The 15,943-nt window shown below is 53.7% G+C and overlaps 1 protein-coding gene across 1 annotated transcript in view; it reads right to left on the reverse strand.

Moving 5' to 3' along the window:
• Positions 1–6,653: 6,653 nt before the first annotated feature.
• Positions 6,654–15,943, reverse strand: part of TRIM8 (tripartite motif containing 8) — a 32,012-nt gene continuing 22,722 nt past the window's right edge. The window contains exons 3-7 of the mRNA XM_068139486.1: positions 11,707–11,802; positions 10,595–10,828; positions 10,230–10,261; positions 9,536–9,651; positions 6,654–8,863 (exon numbers count right to left, since the gene is read on the reverse strand). Of these exons, the coding sequence (XP_067995587.1) occupies positions 8,256–8,863; positions 9,536–9,651; positions 10,230–10,261; positions 10,595–10,828; positions 11,707–11,802 (1,086 nt within the window). The 3' untranslated portion in view covers positions 6,654–8,255. The remainder of the gene's footprint in view (positions 8,864–9,535; positions 9,652–10,229; positions 10,262–10,594; positions 10,829–11,706; positions 11,803–15,943) is intronic.

Here is a 15,943-nt window from a genome sequence, read left to right on the forward strand (position 1 = left end):
CTCCTGCCATTTATTGAATTTATTTTTTTTTCAGCAAAGTAGGAAACACTTTTTCATCTCCTTTGCCTAATGGATTGGATGCGAAAAATATTTCTCTGGCAAGTGAACACCCTGAGAGTTGTTTGACTTGTCAGGACGTTATGTATCGGCCCCTGCGGCCCCCTGCCCCCGAAGCCGCCGCGGCGCTCCCCCTCTCCTGTTGCTGTTTACCCTGGGACACGGCGTAATTTATGTGGAGGCTGCGTGTGACCTTGCATGCGCCTGCTGGAGCGAGCCGCGGCACCCTTCTCCGCACCGGCCCCGCTTTGCATTCACAGGATGAATTTAGTGCTCCCGAAAGGACACGGAACCCAGCGGATTGGATGGGGGGGGGGGGGGAGGGAATAAAAAATAATAATCCACAGCCTGATAGAGAAATAAACACTGAGATTATTTTTTTGTTGTCATTACTCTTTGCACAGCATTTCCTTCTTGTTTAAGGGGCCCCCCACCCCAGACTGCCTGTATCGGAGCAGAGAGATCATCTTCAGCTGCAGAGCTGGAGGTGTCAACCTTTGCTTTCTCGCAGCGAGGGGCACACGTCAGCGAGGGGCACACATCGGCGAGGGGCACACATCGGCGAGGGGCACACATCAGCGAGGGGCACACGTCAGCGAGGGGCACACATCGGCGAGGGGCACACATCGGCGAGGGGCACACGTCAGCGAGGGGCACACATCGGCGAGGGGCACACATCGGCGAGGGGCACACGTCAGCGAGGGGCACACGTCAGCGAGGGGCACATGTCAGCGAGGGGCACACATCAGCGAGAGGCAGCCTGCCCAGTGGCCACAGCAGTGCTCCAGCCGTGCTGTCCACCCACCCGGGCACCTGCCCAGGCACTGCACTAAAGCCTTTTTAATTTTCTTTTATTTTGTTTTAGTGGAAACAAGCTCTCTCCTGGCTAAATTGCAGCTTCGGGCTCAGTTGGCTGAATTTGGGCTTGTTGGATTTTTTATTGCAATCTGTTCACTTATTTCCCTCCCCGGCGCCGATGAGAAGCAAAACTGCTGTAAAGCTGCAGTCGTGCTGGGGAGTGTGAGGGGGGGAGGGGGGACGGTGTCAGAGGCTGGCTGGGAGCAGCCCAGGGTCCACACTTCCTATTTAAGTGGCTGATCGGGATGCATTGTCTGTACCCTTTTTAATGGGAAAACGAAATAAATAAATAAATACACTCCCAGTTGGAAGAGGAAGGCTTGGAAAGAGCCCCTCTGCTTGCAACATGCCGTGACCGAGCAGCTCTGAGCTGCAGCCTGTGGGCAGCACAGCCAGGCAGCCAAACACGGCCCTGAATAAATAATCCTACAAGGAAGGGAAGCTGTCAGGTAGGTTAGGGCCCAGGTCTGAGCTGCATTAGGAGCTGGCAGAAACGCCCTGCAAATAAATCATCTGAATGAGAGGTATTTTTAAATAGAAGTTGTCCTTGCTGCTTCGCTTTGCAACCTTTTGTGCTGCCGGTGGGAGCTGAAGCCTGCGAGCTTTTAAGGCTTTCTGGCTGGCAGAGGAAAGCTGTCAGAAAGCTGGCAAAGGCTTGGGGTGCAGGGGAGGACACTGCTGGAGAGAGCAGGTACCCCTTATGCTGAGAGCATTGCCTGTGGACTGGGGACAGCGCAGTTCACAGCCTGTGACAGCTGGGTCCCAACCGACCAGGCAAAGCTCAGCGTCTTGGAGTGGCCAAACCAGCTGTCCTGCCCTGGCTCCATCACACTCCCTGATGTCAGACAGGAGGATTTAGATGTATTTTCGGTTCATTTTTATAGCTGGCACCTGTGAGGCCAGCACCAGGCAGTGATAACCGAGGAGGCCAGTACGTTGGGGGCTGGGATAATGGCATGGGTAGAGTGATCTGGTCTGGAGGAATGGGGAAGCTGAGGGACGGCAACCTCTCTGCCCCCAGGGGCGGTGACACTAGGGTCTGGGGTGGAGCAAGGGGCCGGGGCCACAGCTTGCGATTGCTTTTGGAGCCGAAGCATGAGCCACAGCTCTCACAACCCTGTGGGGGCCGGGGGGGTGTGCTGAATTGGGTGCATTCAGTACGACACAGCTGGTGCGGACTGCAGGGCGGGGGGGGAGGTAGGGGGGAGGTGGGGGGTTGCAGTTGCTCCTGACACTTTTGCCTCTGAATGTGATGATAAACTCTCTTTCCCGATTAGCGCTGATCCCTCTGCCTCCAAAACAGTTGGCCCTAATGAACATACGGCCCAACAGCTGTAAGCAGTTATACATATGCATGGATATATATATTTATCCCCCCCCAGCCCATCCATATATACTGGAGATCACAGCTGTTGCTATTCTTCCTTGCAATGCAGATCAGACGCTCTCTCTCTTTGGAGTCTTACTTGACCTATTTTGCAGGCGCAAGATTTTTTGTGATGATGATTTCCCCAGTTGGTGCTTTTGATTCTGCCTGAAACATCTTGATTGAAGGCAAACAATGGCAGCTCCGGCAGCCGGCAGCGCCCCGCACCCACACGCCGCCCTGGCCCCGCAGCCGCCACACGCCAGGGGAGGGGGGAGGGATGAGGTCCGGCTGATGCTTCCCAGGGTGGCAGCGGCTGCCGGCTGGTCCGTCCTGACCTGTCTCCTCCGATGCCCTTCCCTGAGCCCGTGGGACACAGTTCTGCTGCCTCAACCATTAGTTTGGCCACCCGACCTGGATTTTAAGGCTTGTGCTGGTTTCCCCAGCCTCTGCCACCTCCAGTCGAGCTGTCCCGTGCTCAGCCCTGAGGCCACTCTCACCAGGTGGAAACTGCTTCACCATCCCCAAAATTCTGCAAACCCATTGGTGATGCCCCTTGGAGTGCCAGGGCTGCCTCAGCTCTAAGGCCAGATGGGGAGATGGTGCCAGAGCTGGCAGGGATGGCAAACCCTCAATGGTTGCTGCATCCCACAGTGCAGTGGTGCTCTGAGCACCTCATGAGTGATGGAGACTTTTGAAGCCCTTTCCCCGGGGACACCAAGACTCTGCTCACTGCTCAGCTCAGGGTTTGGGGGCTGACAGGGAACCTCCACTGGCTCCACTCCACCAGCTGTGCAGGTTGACCCAAAGAAAGACTCCAAAGTTGTCACGTCCTGGCAAAGAAAAGTGGCCATTCAGGTGTGCACAAAGCCATTTCTTGTTCAGCATTTTCATTTGAAGCTTGTCCTTCAACCAGGGTTTCTACGGCAACCAGGAAGTTCCTGTCCTGGCCCAGCTGGAGGGAGTAAGGTAGCCAGGGGAGCGGAGCAGGAGGGGAGGATGGAGGGTGGCAGGGGAAGAACCAAAAGTAGAATTTTTGAAGAAGCAAGACTGCCCTTCCCACCATCCTGGGCCCAAGGCTACTGCAGCAGGGCAGAACTCCAACCTTGTCCATGTCCTTCTGTCGCCAGAGGCACTGTGGCCAGCTGGGGTGAAATCAGGTGGTGTAAACCACCTGCCATTTGGGTTCTTCCATGTAAGGGGCACCCTGAGCTGTCCCACCTTGCCCAGCCTTGGCACAGCTGCACCCCCTGAGCCCCTCCACAGACCCTGGGTTAAAAAGAGTGAATTCCCTTAGAAACACACTTTTCTTCAAAACCAAAACCAAAACCAAAACTCAACGAGCTGCCAGTGACTCATCTTAGGCAGCAAGTCTCTTCATTTATTCATTACAAGATAATACCCAAATCTGGCTAATTAATATTCCTGCATATTTTCCAAGGGCTGATGAGGTGTCTTAAACATCTTGCAGGGATGGGGCTTTCATATTTATAAGGTTGCTGTGCAAACTTAAATTGGCACCATCTAAATATACCTCTCATGTTTAATCATGGGGCTTCACTCCCAGGTCACCGGAGGAACTTCCCCAGGCACATACCATGGCTTGGAGCAGGACCTGGGGGATTGGTGGGTGGGAGAACTACCTGAGAAGGCTGCCACGAGCCAAGGCATGATGTCACATCCATCTTTCTGCACGGATGTGGGATTTATGTTTCCTTGGGTGATGAGAGCAAAGCACAGCAAGCACCGACCCGCTGGTGGTTGTAGGGTCAGCAGGGGTTTGGGGTGAGGGATGGCTGTGATCAGCCACACAGCTGAGCATGGCAAGGCCTGCAGCTTCCTGCCAAAACCCTCTTCCAAGGTTAAAAACAGGACTTGGTTGCAAACTGGAAGTCTGCTTTGCATTTGCCCTCATTACGTTGATTGCTTATTTACACGTATGCAAATGGAGGAAGAGGCAGCCGCTCCTCCACCTGGGGACCCCTTGGCACAGCAGAGCCCGAACCCCACCACATAAATCCCTGCAGAGGGGCAGACCATGTGGGCTCCCCCTCCCTCCCCACCATCAACCTGAAAATGAAGCATCAGCCCCTCTGGAGGCACCGATCTCGGGAGTGAACCGCAGCCCTGTGACCCAGCTACCGTGGCCATAGGCGCAGTGGTTATGGGTGCCGCTGCCTCTTGCCTTGCCTTGCCTTGCCAGATGTGTGTGTCCGGCTCCAGCTGTTCCCCATCAGCCTCCCCCAAGCAGCACTGCCAACCCTGGGATCCTTTTTCCACCAGGCCCCATGTCCTTCATCAGACACCAATTTGGTCAGGCCCAGCTGCTCATTTTTCTTTCTGCTGTGTGACATGTTTTCACCTGGCTCCTAATCCGTCTCTTTCCATTCACAACTCGAGCTGTTTATGGATGTGCCTCTGCTCTCCCTGCTATTCCCACCCCCCCAGACAGAGCCATCCATCAATAAACCCCCGCCAAGCACCCATCCCCTCCCCACCACCAGCAATGTGTGGGGTTTGATGGTGTCGCAGGTAGCCAGGACGCCAGGGTCCTCTTCCTGGCTGAGAGGGCTGGAGGGACCATGGCACCAAGGCTATGCAAGGGGCACCTACTGTTTTGGGGCTGCTTCCTCTGGTGAAGGCACAGGCTGAGAGTGGCCCATGACAGGGACGTATCCCAAGCTTTCAGGGATCACACTGTGAGCTGCACCTGTGTCCCCCCATCTATAGTAACAGGTGCTTTAATGCCTGCCCCGGGCTGGCAGCTGCCTGCTCTTGCAAGCTGCAGCTGTGCAAAGAGGAAGAGGAGGAGGATGAAGACAGCTGGGAGAGCAAACCCATGGACACCAAGCATAGGCACCACGGCCAGGGACCACCCTGGGGTAGCCCTCTTGGGCCTCTTTCTATGGGAGAGACATCACTGGCATTGAGTAGTGGAGTAGTGGAAGCTGAGAGCACCCTGCTCCCTCTGCTGCCCCAGGGCTCTTTGCTTGTGATGGAGAAAGTGAACATCCAAACACCCCAACAGACCATGTGTGTCCAGAAGCATCTGAGGACAGGGCAGGGAAACCAAGCAGTGACATCTGCACCCTGCACCTGAGGAGGCACTGACCTGGAGGCTGTCTGGAAGCACACTGGGGCGGGGGGGTAGCCCCCCCAACCCCAGCACTGCTTGGAAAGTAGGCCTCATTTGCAAGGGCTTTGTTGCTGGTTCCCTCAGGCTGGAATGAAGGGAGCTGGGTGTGAGGGTCCCCCTACCTTGGATCGACTGCTCCTCTTTTCAGCTCACTGAGAATCTCTTCCTTGCCCATTTCCCACCAAAGCATCATGGGGGGAAAGCAAGCTGGAACAAAACCAGGGATGTTTTGCAAGCAGGAAGAAAATAAAGGAAGCCCAAAGAGAGCAATGAAAAAACCCTAATGCCTCTGAGACACTGCTCCGCTTTGTGAAGTCAGCCTCATTCTCCCCAGACGAAGAGCTTGCCCCAGCACAGACAGCCAGGCCAGCCCGCAGCCCCACCACACGCCCCAAGCTGAAGGGTTCCTCCTTGCCTTTCCCAGACTCGTCTGAACAGGGAGATTCCCCAAAACAGCCCAGGGTGCTGCCAGTACCCACAGAGCCCCACAGAGCAGTAGGGCTTGAAGTGGTGATGAAGCCCAGAGGGCCAGACGCTGGGGCTGCAGCACGTCCATCACAGTGGATACTAGTGGAGGCAGGAAGGCTGCCATCTGCATCCCCATCCCTGTCCCCTTCCCCATCCCACAATGGGGATTGTTCTGGAGGCCCAGGCAGGATGCGGCTGGGCCAGCTCTGCGCCTGACTCACATCCTTGCTAGCTGGGAGAGCGCTGTTGAGAGCTGCAGCCCCAGCATCCCTCCTTGTAGGGCTGGGACACAGGATGGGTGCTGGAGGGGCCTGCCCCCCAGGCCAGAACTCACCACCACCCCATCACCCTTGAGCTGCTCCCTCCAAAACGGCCCCGACAGAACGCTCCCAGCCAAGGGCTGGGCACCCACGGGCCCCAGGGAGCTGTCACTTCCCAAGGCGGTGGGACGGAGCTGGTGTCCCTCAGGGCGGGGCGGGGGGGAAGAGCTGGAGCCGAGCGAGGCATCGTTTGCACTAAGTGATCACATTTATTTGAGTATTTTCTTTGTGTGTGTGTGTTCTAAAATCGGTTACAGAATAAATACCTGTGCCTTATAGCAGGAAGTCCACTTTTCTTTTCTTTTTTTTTCTCCTTTTTTATACAAAGTGCTTGTTACAGGAAGTTGCATCAGCGATAGGCAGGAGGGGTGGGTGGGGGGCGGGCGGGGGGGGCGGGGTGGTGCATTTCAGCCACGCTTCCCCTCCTGAAAACCAGAACAGATTTTTATGTTTTGTTTGTTTTGTGGTTTTAATTATTATCTATTTATTTATTCATGATTGGGTCTTTTTTTGTTGTTGTTGTTGTTTTGTTTGTTTTTAAAAGTTCCTTTTCCCTTTTTCTTGTTGTTCTGTTTGGGTCTTTTTGTGTGTGTGTGTGCATTAAATTTCCTGCCATCGTGTATTTACAAATCTCTGAAAGGAGGAGAGAGGAAGGGGAGGAGGGGGAGGAAAAACCAACCAACCCCCCCCTCTCCCCCCACCTCCAAAAAAAAATGCCAATATGCATGAGAAGTGGCCTTGTAACACCAAAAATAATAAAAACAACCCCCAAAAAAATATATCAGGCTTTAAAAAAAAAACCCAAGAAACACATCAAAGTAACAAACCCAAAACCTACAGGTGTTGCTTCTTCGTATTGAATCAATAATAGATATTTTTTTTTCCTGTTTTTGCTCTTTTTTTGATTGCTTTTTTTTTGCTTTTTTTTTTCTCTCCTTTTTTTTTCTTTTTTTTTTTTTCCATATCTCTTTAAAAAGGGAAAGAGAGGGTTGGGGGGGGGTGGGCGGGGGAAAGGGGCAGAAAAAAAACCAACAACAAAAAAATCAGAAAAAAATGAAATAAATCTCAAAAAAAAAACCAAAAAGAGTTTGGAGAAATGGAAAGAGTAGAAGGTTGCCATTGTCCCTTCTGAAGTTTTCCAAAGGCAGAGAGGAGCGAGGAAAAGCACGGTGCACGGATCCAGGCGCCTGACTCAAATCCCCATCAATTTCTTCTCCGTGATTTCTCCCTCATCTTTTCCCAGCGAGGGGCAGGAAGGACTTTCCAGAATTGATTTGAAAAAAGGGAAAAGAAAGGAAAAAAAGGGAAAAGAAAGAAAAAAAAAGGGAAAAGAAAGGAAAAAAAAAAGGGAAAAGAAAGGAAAAAAAAGGGAAAAGGAAGGGAAAAAAAGGGAAAAGGAAGGAAAAAAAAAGGGAGAAGAAAGGAAAAAAAAAGGGAGAAGAAAGGAAAAAAAAGGGAAAAGAAAGGAAAAAAAAAGGGAAAAGGAAAAAAGGAAAAGAAAGAAAAAAAGGAAAAAAGGGAAAAAAAGGGAAAAGAAAGGAAAAAGGAAAATAGAAAAAAGGAAAAAGAAAAAAGAAAAAAGGAAAAAGAAAAAAGGGAAAAAAAGGATAAAAAAGAAAAAAAGGATAAAAAAGAAGATAAAGAAAAAATAGGATAAAAAAAGGAAAAAAGGATAAAAAAAGAAAAAGATTTTAAAAAAGGAAGGAAAAAAAGGATAAAAAAAAAGGATAAAAAAAGGAAAAATTATAAAAAAAAGAAAAAAAAAGATTAAAAACCAGGATTTTAAAGGGAAAAAAATTTGTTTTAAAAGAAAGGATTTTAAGGGAAAATAAAAAAGAGAGCGATGAGAAAAGAGCCCTCCCCAAAATCCTGGAGGGGTGCAGGGTGGGGGGAAAAAACCATTGGGTTTGATTTAAAAGAGGTGGGAGGGGGGGTGGGTGGGGTGTGTGGAAAAAACCCAAAACAAAAAGCAAAAGAAAAGCCAAACCAAAGCAGACTTTTCTCTCCGAACGCGCCATGGAGCGGGAGGGCTCTCCGGAGAGTGCGACGGTTAACTGGTGACGTAGTGTTTCGCCGACGGCTGGCCGTAGACCCTATAGAAATCCTGCCGCCCGTGCTGCTGGGATGCGTCAATCCATTCCCTCACGGCAAGTCCCGGGAGCGACTGGGGGACGGCGGGCGCAGGCGGCAGCGGGTGGGAGTACTCCTGCGAGGAGACCGTCCAGGGAAAGTGCCCCGACCGCGGGTAGGGCTGGTGCCCGCTGTGGTTGGACACGGAGGAACAGTAACAGTTATCCACGGAGCAGACGAGGATTTTGCGCCCGCCGTACTGGGAGAGCACGGACTGCTGAGATGAGGTGGTGTTGGGGTAGTGAGATGGGTTGAAGACGGAGCCCGAGTGCACCGGCTGCGGGCCGCTGGGAAGTCCGACTATGTGCTGCGTGGAGCTACAAGGCACCATGGCTTGTGCGGACTGCCCCTCGCCAGCTGAAGCTCCCTGGCTCATGTACTGGCTCGCCACAGTCCCAGACGATGGCTCGAGGAAGCTGCCCTCGGGGAAGGCGGTGGAGTGCTTGCGCTTCTCCGCGCCGGAGTTGCTGACGGTGCAGGGGTACATGGGGATGCTCTGCAGGAAGGGGACAGGGGTGCTCAGAGGACCTGCAGAGGGAAAGAGGAGAGCAGGATTGCATCAAGCATGGTGTGGCGCAGCTCCGTCCCCTGGCCTAAACCTGCAGCGAAGCCTGGAGGCCCACGCTCCAGCCCCACGTGAGCAGAGGGTCATCCAGCCTGCCCCACCAGTGGCAAACTGGGCACATAGCCACACACAGCTGAATTTTCAGGTTCTCTTCTAGGGCCTTGCCAGCAGGCTCAGAGCAGCCCCAAACACTGCTCTGCAAACACGTGCAAGGGCTGAGGCTGTGCACAGCTGTTAACACGATCGCAGCAGGATGGACTGTGGGGACAAACCCAAATGCCCCTCAGGAGAGAGGACTGGGAAGCCTTCACGGGATGTAGCCTGCTCCCAGGCATGGGCTGCAGCACCATGTTGGCCCCAGGCCGTTTCTGTGCCATCTTTCCACTGACTTTTCCTGCTGCTGGCCATCCCCTTGCTGTGTCACCCCTAAGTACAGCCCTTTCACAAGCCAAGGAAGACATTCTGGGGAGAACCAGAGCTGGCTTCATGGTGCCTCCACAGGGCTTCCCAGGGGTCCCTGCATGCCAACAGTACTCCCTCCCCGCCCTTGCACTGGGATCTGCAGGACACCCAGCTTTGGATACCAGAGGCAGTGAGGTCCTGTGCCCTCCTCACATCTGTCAGGCTTCACTCACCTTCCAGCAGCTTCCTGAGCTGCTTCTCCTTCTTGGCAATCTCATTCAGGAAGAGCTTGGAGTTGAGGTGGCCAATTTTGGGTGGGGGCAGGCTGCCACCTGTACAGTTCTGGGTCCTGTTGGGGACCACAGGCAGAGAGGAGAGGCATGAGGCACAAGATACACTCAGGGAAGGGTCAGATGGATCCTTACCCCAGAAACCTCTCAGGGCCAAAACCCTTCTCTAGGGCAGCAATATGGAGGGCAGTATGAAGCTGGCTCTCCCTGATGGGCAGGAACTTCCCTGCCCAGCTTTGCTGTGAATATCCCATGCCAGGGTGTACCTCCCCCAGTGCCCTGCATACCACTCCAGCTTGCCTTGGCTCTGCTAGTGTTGGCTTGAACCCTCCGTCCTGCCTCTGTCCCAGCGGAGCTGGACTGAGCCCTGCACCCCAGCCCAGCCGGTCCCACCCCGGCTGTGCTGCCAGCTCCCAGCACTGCTCTTCCACAAGCACACCACTACTTTTTCCTAGCCAAGGAGTAGACTTGATTCAATGGCTGCAGGCTTCCTCCCAGAGAAGGAAAACAAGGCATCCTTCTGCCAGGCCCTGTGGCATCCCTGGCCCTGCTCCTCCTCCAGACATTGTGGTGCTGCCTCCTCTGCAACAGCCCTCCCCATTCCCCACCCTGAACACGCCTGCCCCACATCACTTACCTGTCCATTAAGATTTTCACAGACTTGGTGTTCTAGGAAGGGGAAGGAGAAGTTCTGGTCAGTAAGGCCAGTCCCTGCCCCAGTGGCCACCTCCCCTTTCAGTGTCACCTTCTGTGGGCCACCAGGAGGGGACAGGCAACCCAGGGCTGCTAAGCTCCCTCTACCCCCAGCACAGGCTGCCCCAGCACCATCTCCAGCTGTGGCACATCCTCATTTGAGCCTGCCCCACTCCTACTGCTGAGCCCTCTGGGGGCATCAGCTATCCCCGTTAAGTGTCCCCAGCCCACTACCCACTATGCCCCATGCCTCAATGCCCTCTGCATAACCAGACCTCCCCACTGTCCCCACCCCGTGGCTCGCCTTACCTTCATGAAGTTGATGTCCTCGGTTTTGTCAAACATGACCTGGACAGAGCTGAGAAGCTTCTTGGCCTCCTGCATGCGCTCATTGAGGTGGAGGACCTGGGCTGCATTCTCATTGCAGAACTTGGCTTGGGCCTTGTCCAGGATCTCCATGGTCTTCCGCAAGTCTTCATCCAAGATCTGGTGCATCTTCTCATACTGTAGGCGCACCTCATCCTTCAGCTGGCTCACCTTCTCCTGGGGGGAGAGAAGCAGGGTCAGGTTCACTGCTCCCTTCAGCTTCTACCATGTCATCCCAGGTCACCTGGGTCCTTTCCCTAGCAGGGGTGTGTGTAACCTAAAAGCTGCAACACAGTTCTGCCCTCCTGCAGCACCCACACAGACCAAACCCTGCTGTCAGCTGCCACGTGGGACTCTTATGTGTCAGAGACCCAACAGCAACACTGTGGAAGTTTGCTTGATCCAACAGATCTCCTGGACCTATCTCCTGGTGTTTATGTTAGATTGCCCCTAGAGCGCTAATGCCAAGCAACAACTGGCTTCACCAAGGCAGGTGTGCTCCCTTGAAAACCCCTGCCTATCCCCATTTTCGGCCCTGTTCCCATCCTCATCCCCATCTCAGGCTAGGGACATGTCATGCTCCAGAGCTGCCACACTCCAGGAGGCTGAGGGGCTTAAAGGACCATGAGCTGATCTTTTTATCTGTGTCCTAGCAAAATGCTTGCATCTCTTCCACCTGCTGGCTATTTCAGTAGTTTATTTCAGGGACCTCCTACCTCCAGAACCTCCTCTCCCACTCAGAACAAAGTAGGTGGCCCAGAAAAGGCTGTGCTGAGCTGAGGGCATGGTGAGCCATCTGATAACTAAGGACAATGTTGTTCCTTACCTCCCAACTCCCCCCAGGACCCATGAAGCCTATCACCTTTAGGGTAGTCCCCCCAAAAGGATGACTTTCAAGACTGGAATGGAGACAGCAGATCTGTCCAGCCACTCCTCCCCTACATCTCCTCCCTCCTTCCTGCCCACCTAGACCCTATGCCCCAGAAGCCTGTCCCCATTGCACCAGAGGGTGCCAGTCCCCAGGGCTGGCTGCAGGAGGGTGCAGCATGAGTTACCTCAACCAGCCGCTTGTCCGACTCCAGCTTGTAGAGCTGCTCTTCGATATCTTGCTCCCGCTCCTCCAGGCGGTCCTGCTGCTTCATCAGCATCTTCTGCAAAGAGGGGAAAGCAGCAACCATCAGATCCCAGCAGCCACACACACCAAGGAAGCTTTGGTGCCCCCACACAGGCTCTGCCCACACAGTTCAGCAAGGGCAGTGCTTTTCTCCCAGCAGGATGCCATTGCTGAGCTGAAAGCCCACAGGTGGCTAAAGGAGGTGGAAACCTTGGTATTTCAGTAGCCATGTTGTGTGTACTGGGCTGCCTTATCAGCTGTGGATCTTGATTTGAGTTCCCTGGGTTTGAGCAGCCCTTTGGGCAACTTTCTGAAGCTCAGTCAGTACCTGGGGTTTTGTCAACACCAAGTGCTGGGGACCCAGGGGGAGGAAAATGGAGAGGCTCATCTCCCACCACGGCAGCACTATTGCAAGGCCTGTGACCCATTGCCGTCAGGCTCCCATAAGATATCACCACCCTTCCTTGTGCCCCTGTACGCCATGCCAAATCCTCTCTCCCTTCCCCACCTCTGTGACAAGCCCCAGAGCCAGCATCACTGTAATCAGAAGGGACAGACAGAGGAGGAATAGGGCCTCCCCCCCGCCACACTGCCAGCCCCCAGCCCGGATTCCTTAGGGCTGGGCCTGTGCCATCAGCCCTAATAACTGGGACAAAACCTTATCCCCAGCTATCGGCACGGCAGCCTCGCTCCTGCACGCGGGAGCGGGGCTTCCCAAAACAGCCCCCAAGTCAAGGCCACATTTCCCCACTCTGCAGTTATCCTGGGGAAAAGCCACCACACCAGTGGGGCAAAGAGAAGGGCCTCAGCCAGCAGAGACGTGGCGTTGGAGACAATCGCCGACGGGGGCGAGATGGGAAGGAAGCGGCAGCGAGGCTGAATTTCGAGGGGATTATTGCTATTATAAACCGCCGCTTGGGGATTTATAATCAAGTAATTAATTCCTGGACGAGGCGGGAGGGGGAGGGTGGCAGAGGCGCTGCCGGGATTAATTGCATTGCAGGGAAAGGCTGTCACCTCCGACTCAATTCAGGAGCAGGAATGCGAAGCCTCCTCCCTCCTGTTGTTTTTCTGACGGTCTCAGGCACCTCCAGCCTCGCTGTCGCTGGGCTCCTACCACTAACAACAACGAGGAGCTAACAAAACCCGGCTGCCCACTGGCAGCTGTGCTCCACACGTGTGCCTGGTGCCCAGATGTGTGCAGATGGACACACAGCACATCCACCGAAACAGGGTCTAAGGGGCAACAGTAGCAACGCAGACCCCCAGGCACGGGGAGAATGTTTGCTGACCTGCGCAGAGAAATACAAGGGCCTGCATGCACCCAAGGGCATCACTGCTGCTGGTTTTAAGACCAGCTGAGCATCCACACTGAGGGTGATTTGATGAATAGAATAGAATAGACCAGACGAGACCTTCAAGATCATCGTGTCCAACCTATCATCCAACACCACCTAATCAACTAACCCATGCAACCAAGCGCCCTATCAAGTCTCCTCCTGAACACCTCCAGTGATGGTGACTCCACCACCTCCCTGGGCAGCCCATTCCAATGGCCACATTAAAAATCATAGAATCATTAGGGTTGGAAGGGGACCTCAAGGATCACCTAGTTCCAATGGCCCTGCCAAGGGCACGGACACCTCACACTAGATCAGGCTGCTCAGAGCCACATCCAGCCTGGCCTTAAAAATCCTTCAGGGATGGTGCTTCTACCACCTCCCTGGGCAACCTGTTCCAGTGTCTCACCACCCCCATGGTGAAGAATTTCTTCCTAACATCCAATCTGAATCTACCCATTTCTGGGTTTGTTCCATTCCCCCTAGTCCTACCATTTCTCCATTTAAAAGGGTTGTTATTTGCACTGCTGTGGCACCAGCAGGGTGCAATCTGCTCCCAGGTTAAGCACAGTGGGAACTGAGCTCTGAAGAATGCATGCAACACCGCTTGCTTGGAGACAGCCAAGGGTGCAGGAAGGAACAGGTCCTGTGCCAGCAGCCAGGCCAGGATGGCAGCTACTGGTGGCTCTTCTGGAGACTTAGCTCGAGATTTTGGGTCCAGCACCCGGCAGAGCTCTAGGGCAGGAAGGCAGCAGCCCCATGAAGCTGGGTAGAGAGGTGGTGGGCAGCAACATGACCTGCTCCCAAGCACTGCTGGCTGAAACAGTTTGCAGCATCCCTCTGCAGAGGCCTGCCAGGGACTGCAGGGCACCCAGCTCTGGATCCTGTTCCAACATCTGCATGCTGGAATTCCTTACTGATACCACACTCCACTGATGCCTTCCTACACCCCTGCTGGCCTGCAGATCACAGTATCACTGTATCACTAAGGTTGGAAGAGACCTCAAAGATCATTGAGTCCAACCTGTCACCACAGACCTCATGACTAGACCATGGCACAAAGTGCCACATCCAATCTCCTCTTGAACACCTCCAGGGATGGTGACTCCACCACCTCCCTGGGCAGCCCATTCCAATGACTAATGACTCTCTCAGTGAAGAACTTTCTCCTCACCCCGAGCCTAAACTTCCCCTGGTGCAGCTTGAGAGTGTGTCCTCTTGTTCTGGTGCTGGTTGCAACCAGGGCAGGTCTTGCAGTGTGAGCTGAGTTAGTCTCCAAGCTGGAGAGCTGAAATATATAGTGAGCCTCCAGATCAAGCCCTTCCCTTTGCCTCCCTCCCTGCCAGCACAGACCTGCTATTTCCACTGGGAACAGCCAGACTCACCCTACTACAGCCCCCCAGGAGAATGGTTGAGTCTGGAGTGGCCCCTGGGAGCAACTGGGTCCCCTGCCTGCTTCCCTCAGCCACCAGCTGAGGCAGGGCTGGGGAAAAACGTGGCACAAGATCCAAGGCCCACAGAGGCCAAATCCTTGTCCCAAACCAGTGTACACATCAGGCATCCAGCATGGAGCCACTGAGGGGCAGCCCCTGCTCTTCCCCCGATGCTGTCAGGATGATTTTGCAGGGATGGTCACCGCCAGATGCCAGGAAGGCACAGGCCACCCTGCCAGTACCCTCACTAGTATGAGGGACCCTTAAGGAATGGACCAAACAGCCCCAGGAATGCATGTACCATCATCCCCTTCCCACTGCCCTGCAGCTGCTGTGGCAGCGCTGCCAACCTTTGTGTTTTGTAACAAACCTCAGGGTGCTCTGCTCCTGAAATAAGACAATTATGTGCAATCACAAATATGTGCATAACTATGTATATGCATCATTTTCTATACATATTAATTTAATAGCCCTCCACAGCTGGAAAAAGTGACCATAATCTAACCTAAAGCCACAGAGATCAGAGAGCCTGGAGGAGATGCAGTGTTTTCTTTAAATCTCCCATTTGAGCCCCGCTCTTGATTTTCGGGTGATTTAAGAACCATCCGTGCCTGAGATGGCAATGGGATGGGAGGGCTTTTCAGCCAGGGCAACCAAAACCTTAAAAAGGCACAGGGGTATGAACTGCCCCTTCTGGCACCGAGGGACAAAATCTCATTGTCTCCGCAGCACGAGCTGAATTCCTTAGGTATTTTGAAAAGGAAAATATATCCCTTCCCCTTCCATCCCCTCCCAAATCTGGTATTTCTGAAGTCATGAACTTCTCCTCCTCCAGGATCAGAATTTCTCAGGGTAATTTCTCATATTTCATGCATGACCTTGATGCTGGGAGAACCACAGCTCCCGCCGTACAGGCGTCCTTCCCGGGCTCCGAACAGTTCTGTGATCCCAGTTTGTCTCTTATGAGACACGTTGCTAGTTTGCAAAGCTGCTGCCATAGACAGCTGTATTACAACAGCAGCTGAGGGGGAACTCATCTCATTAGTTAATAAGTTCACCAGTGGCCAGGCTGGTCCACCCTGACTCTGCAAGCAGCAGCAAGATGGTTGCTGGAAACCAGTTAATTCTGCTGGAGTTGCAAGGAATCTTCCCTCCCTTCATGGGAAAAGATAAAGGGCAGGGGGGAAAGGCTGAGCCCTAAGAAGAGGTTAGCAAACACACCATGGACACAAGCCCACACAGGAACAGGACTGCCAAAGGTGGAAGTAGAAACAAACACAGATTATCCCTGCTGCCAACAGAGCAGGGTGAATCCTGAGGAGCAGTCGTGGCAAGTTGGGCGAGTTTGGTGTACCAAGAACACATGCTGGGAGGGAAATGCTACTTGGAAGGCCATCTCGGCAGG

The sequence above is a fragment of the Melanerpes formicivorus genome, unplaced genomic scaffold (assembly GCF_026170545.1).
Source record: "Melanerpes formicivorus ecotype bairdi unplaced genomic scaffold, bMelFor1.0.p_v2 SCAF_6, whole genome shotgun sequence".
In the NCBI taxonomy this organism is placed as follows: Eukaryota; Metazoa; Chordata; class Aves; order Piciformes; family Picidae; genus Melanerpes; species Melanerpes formicivorus.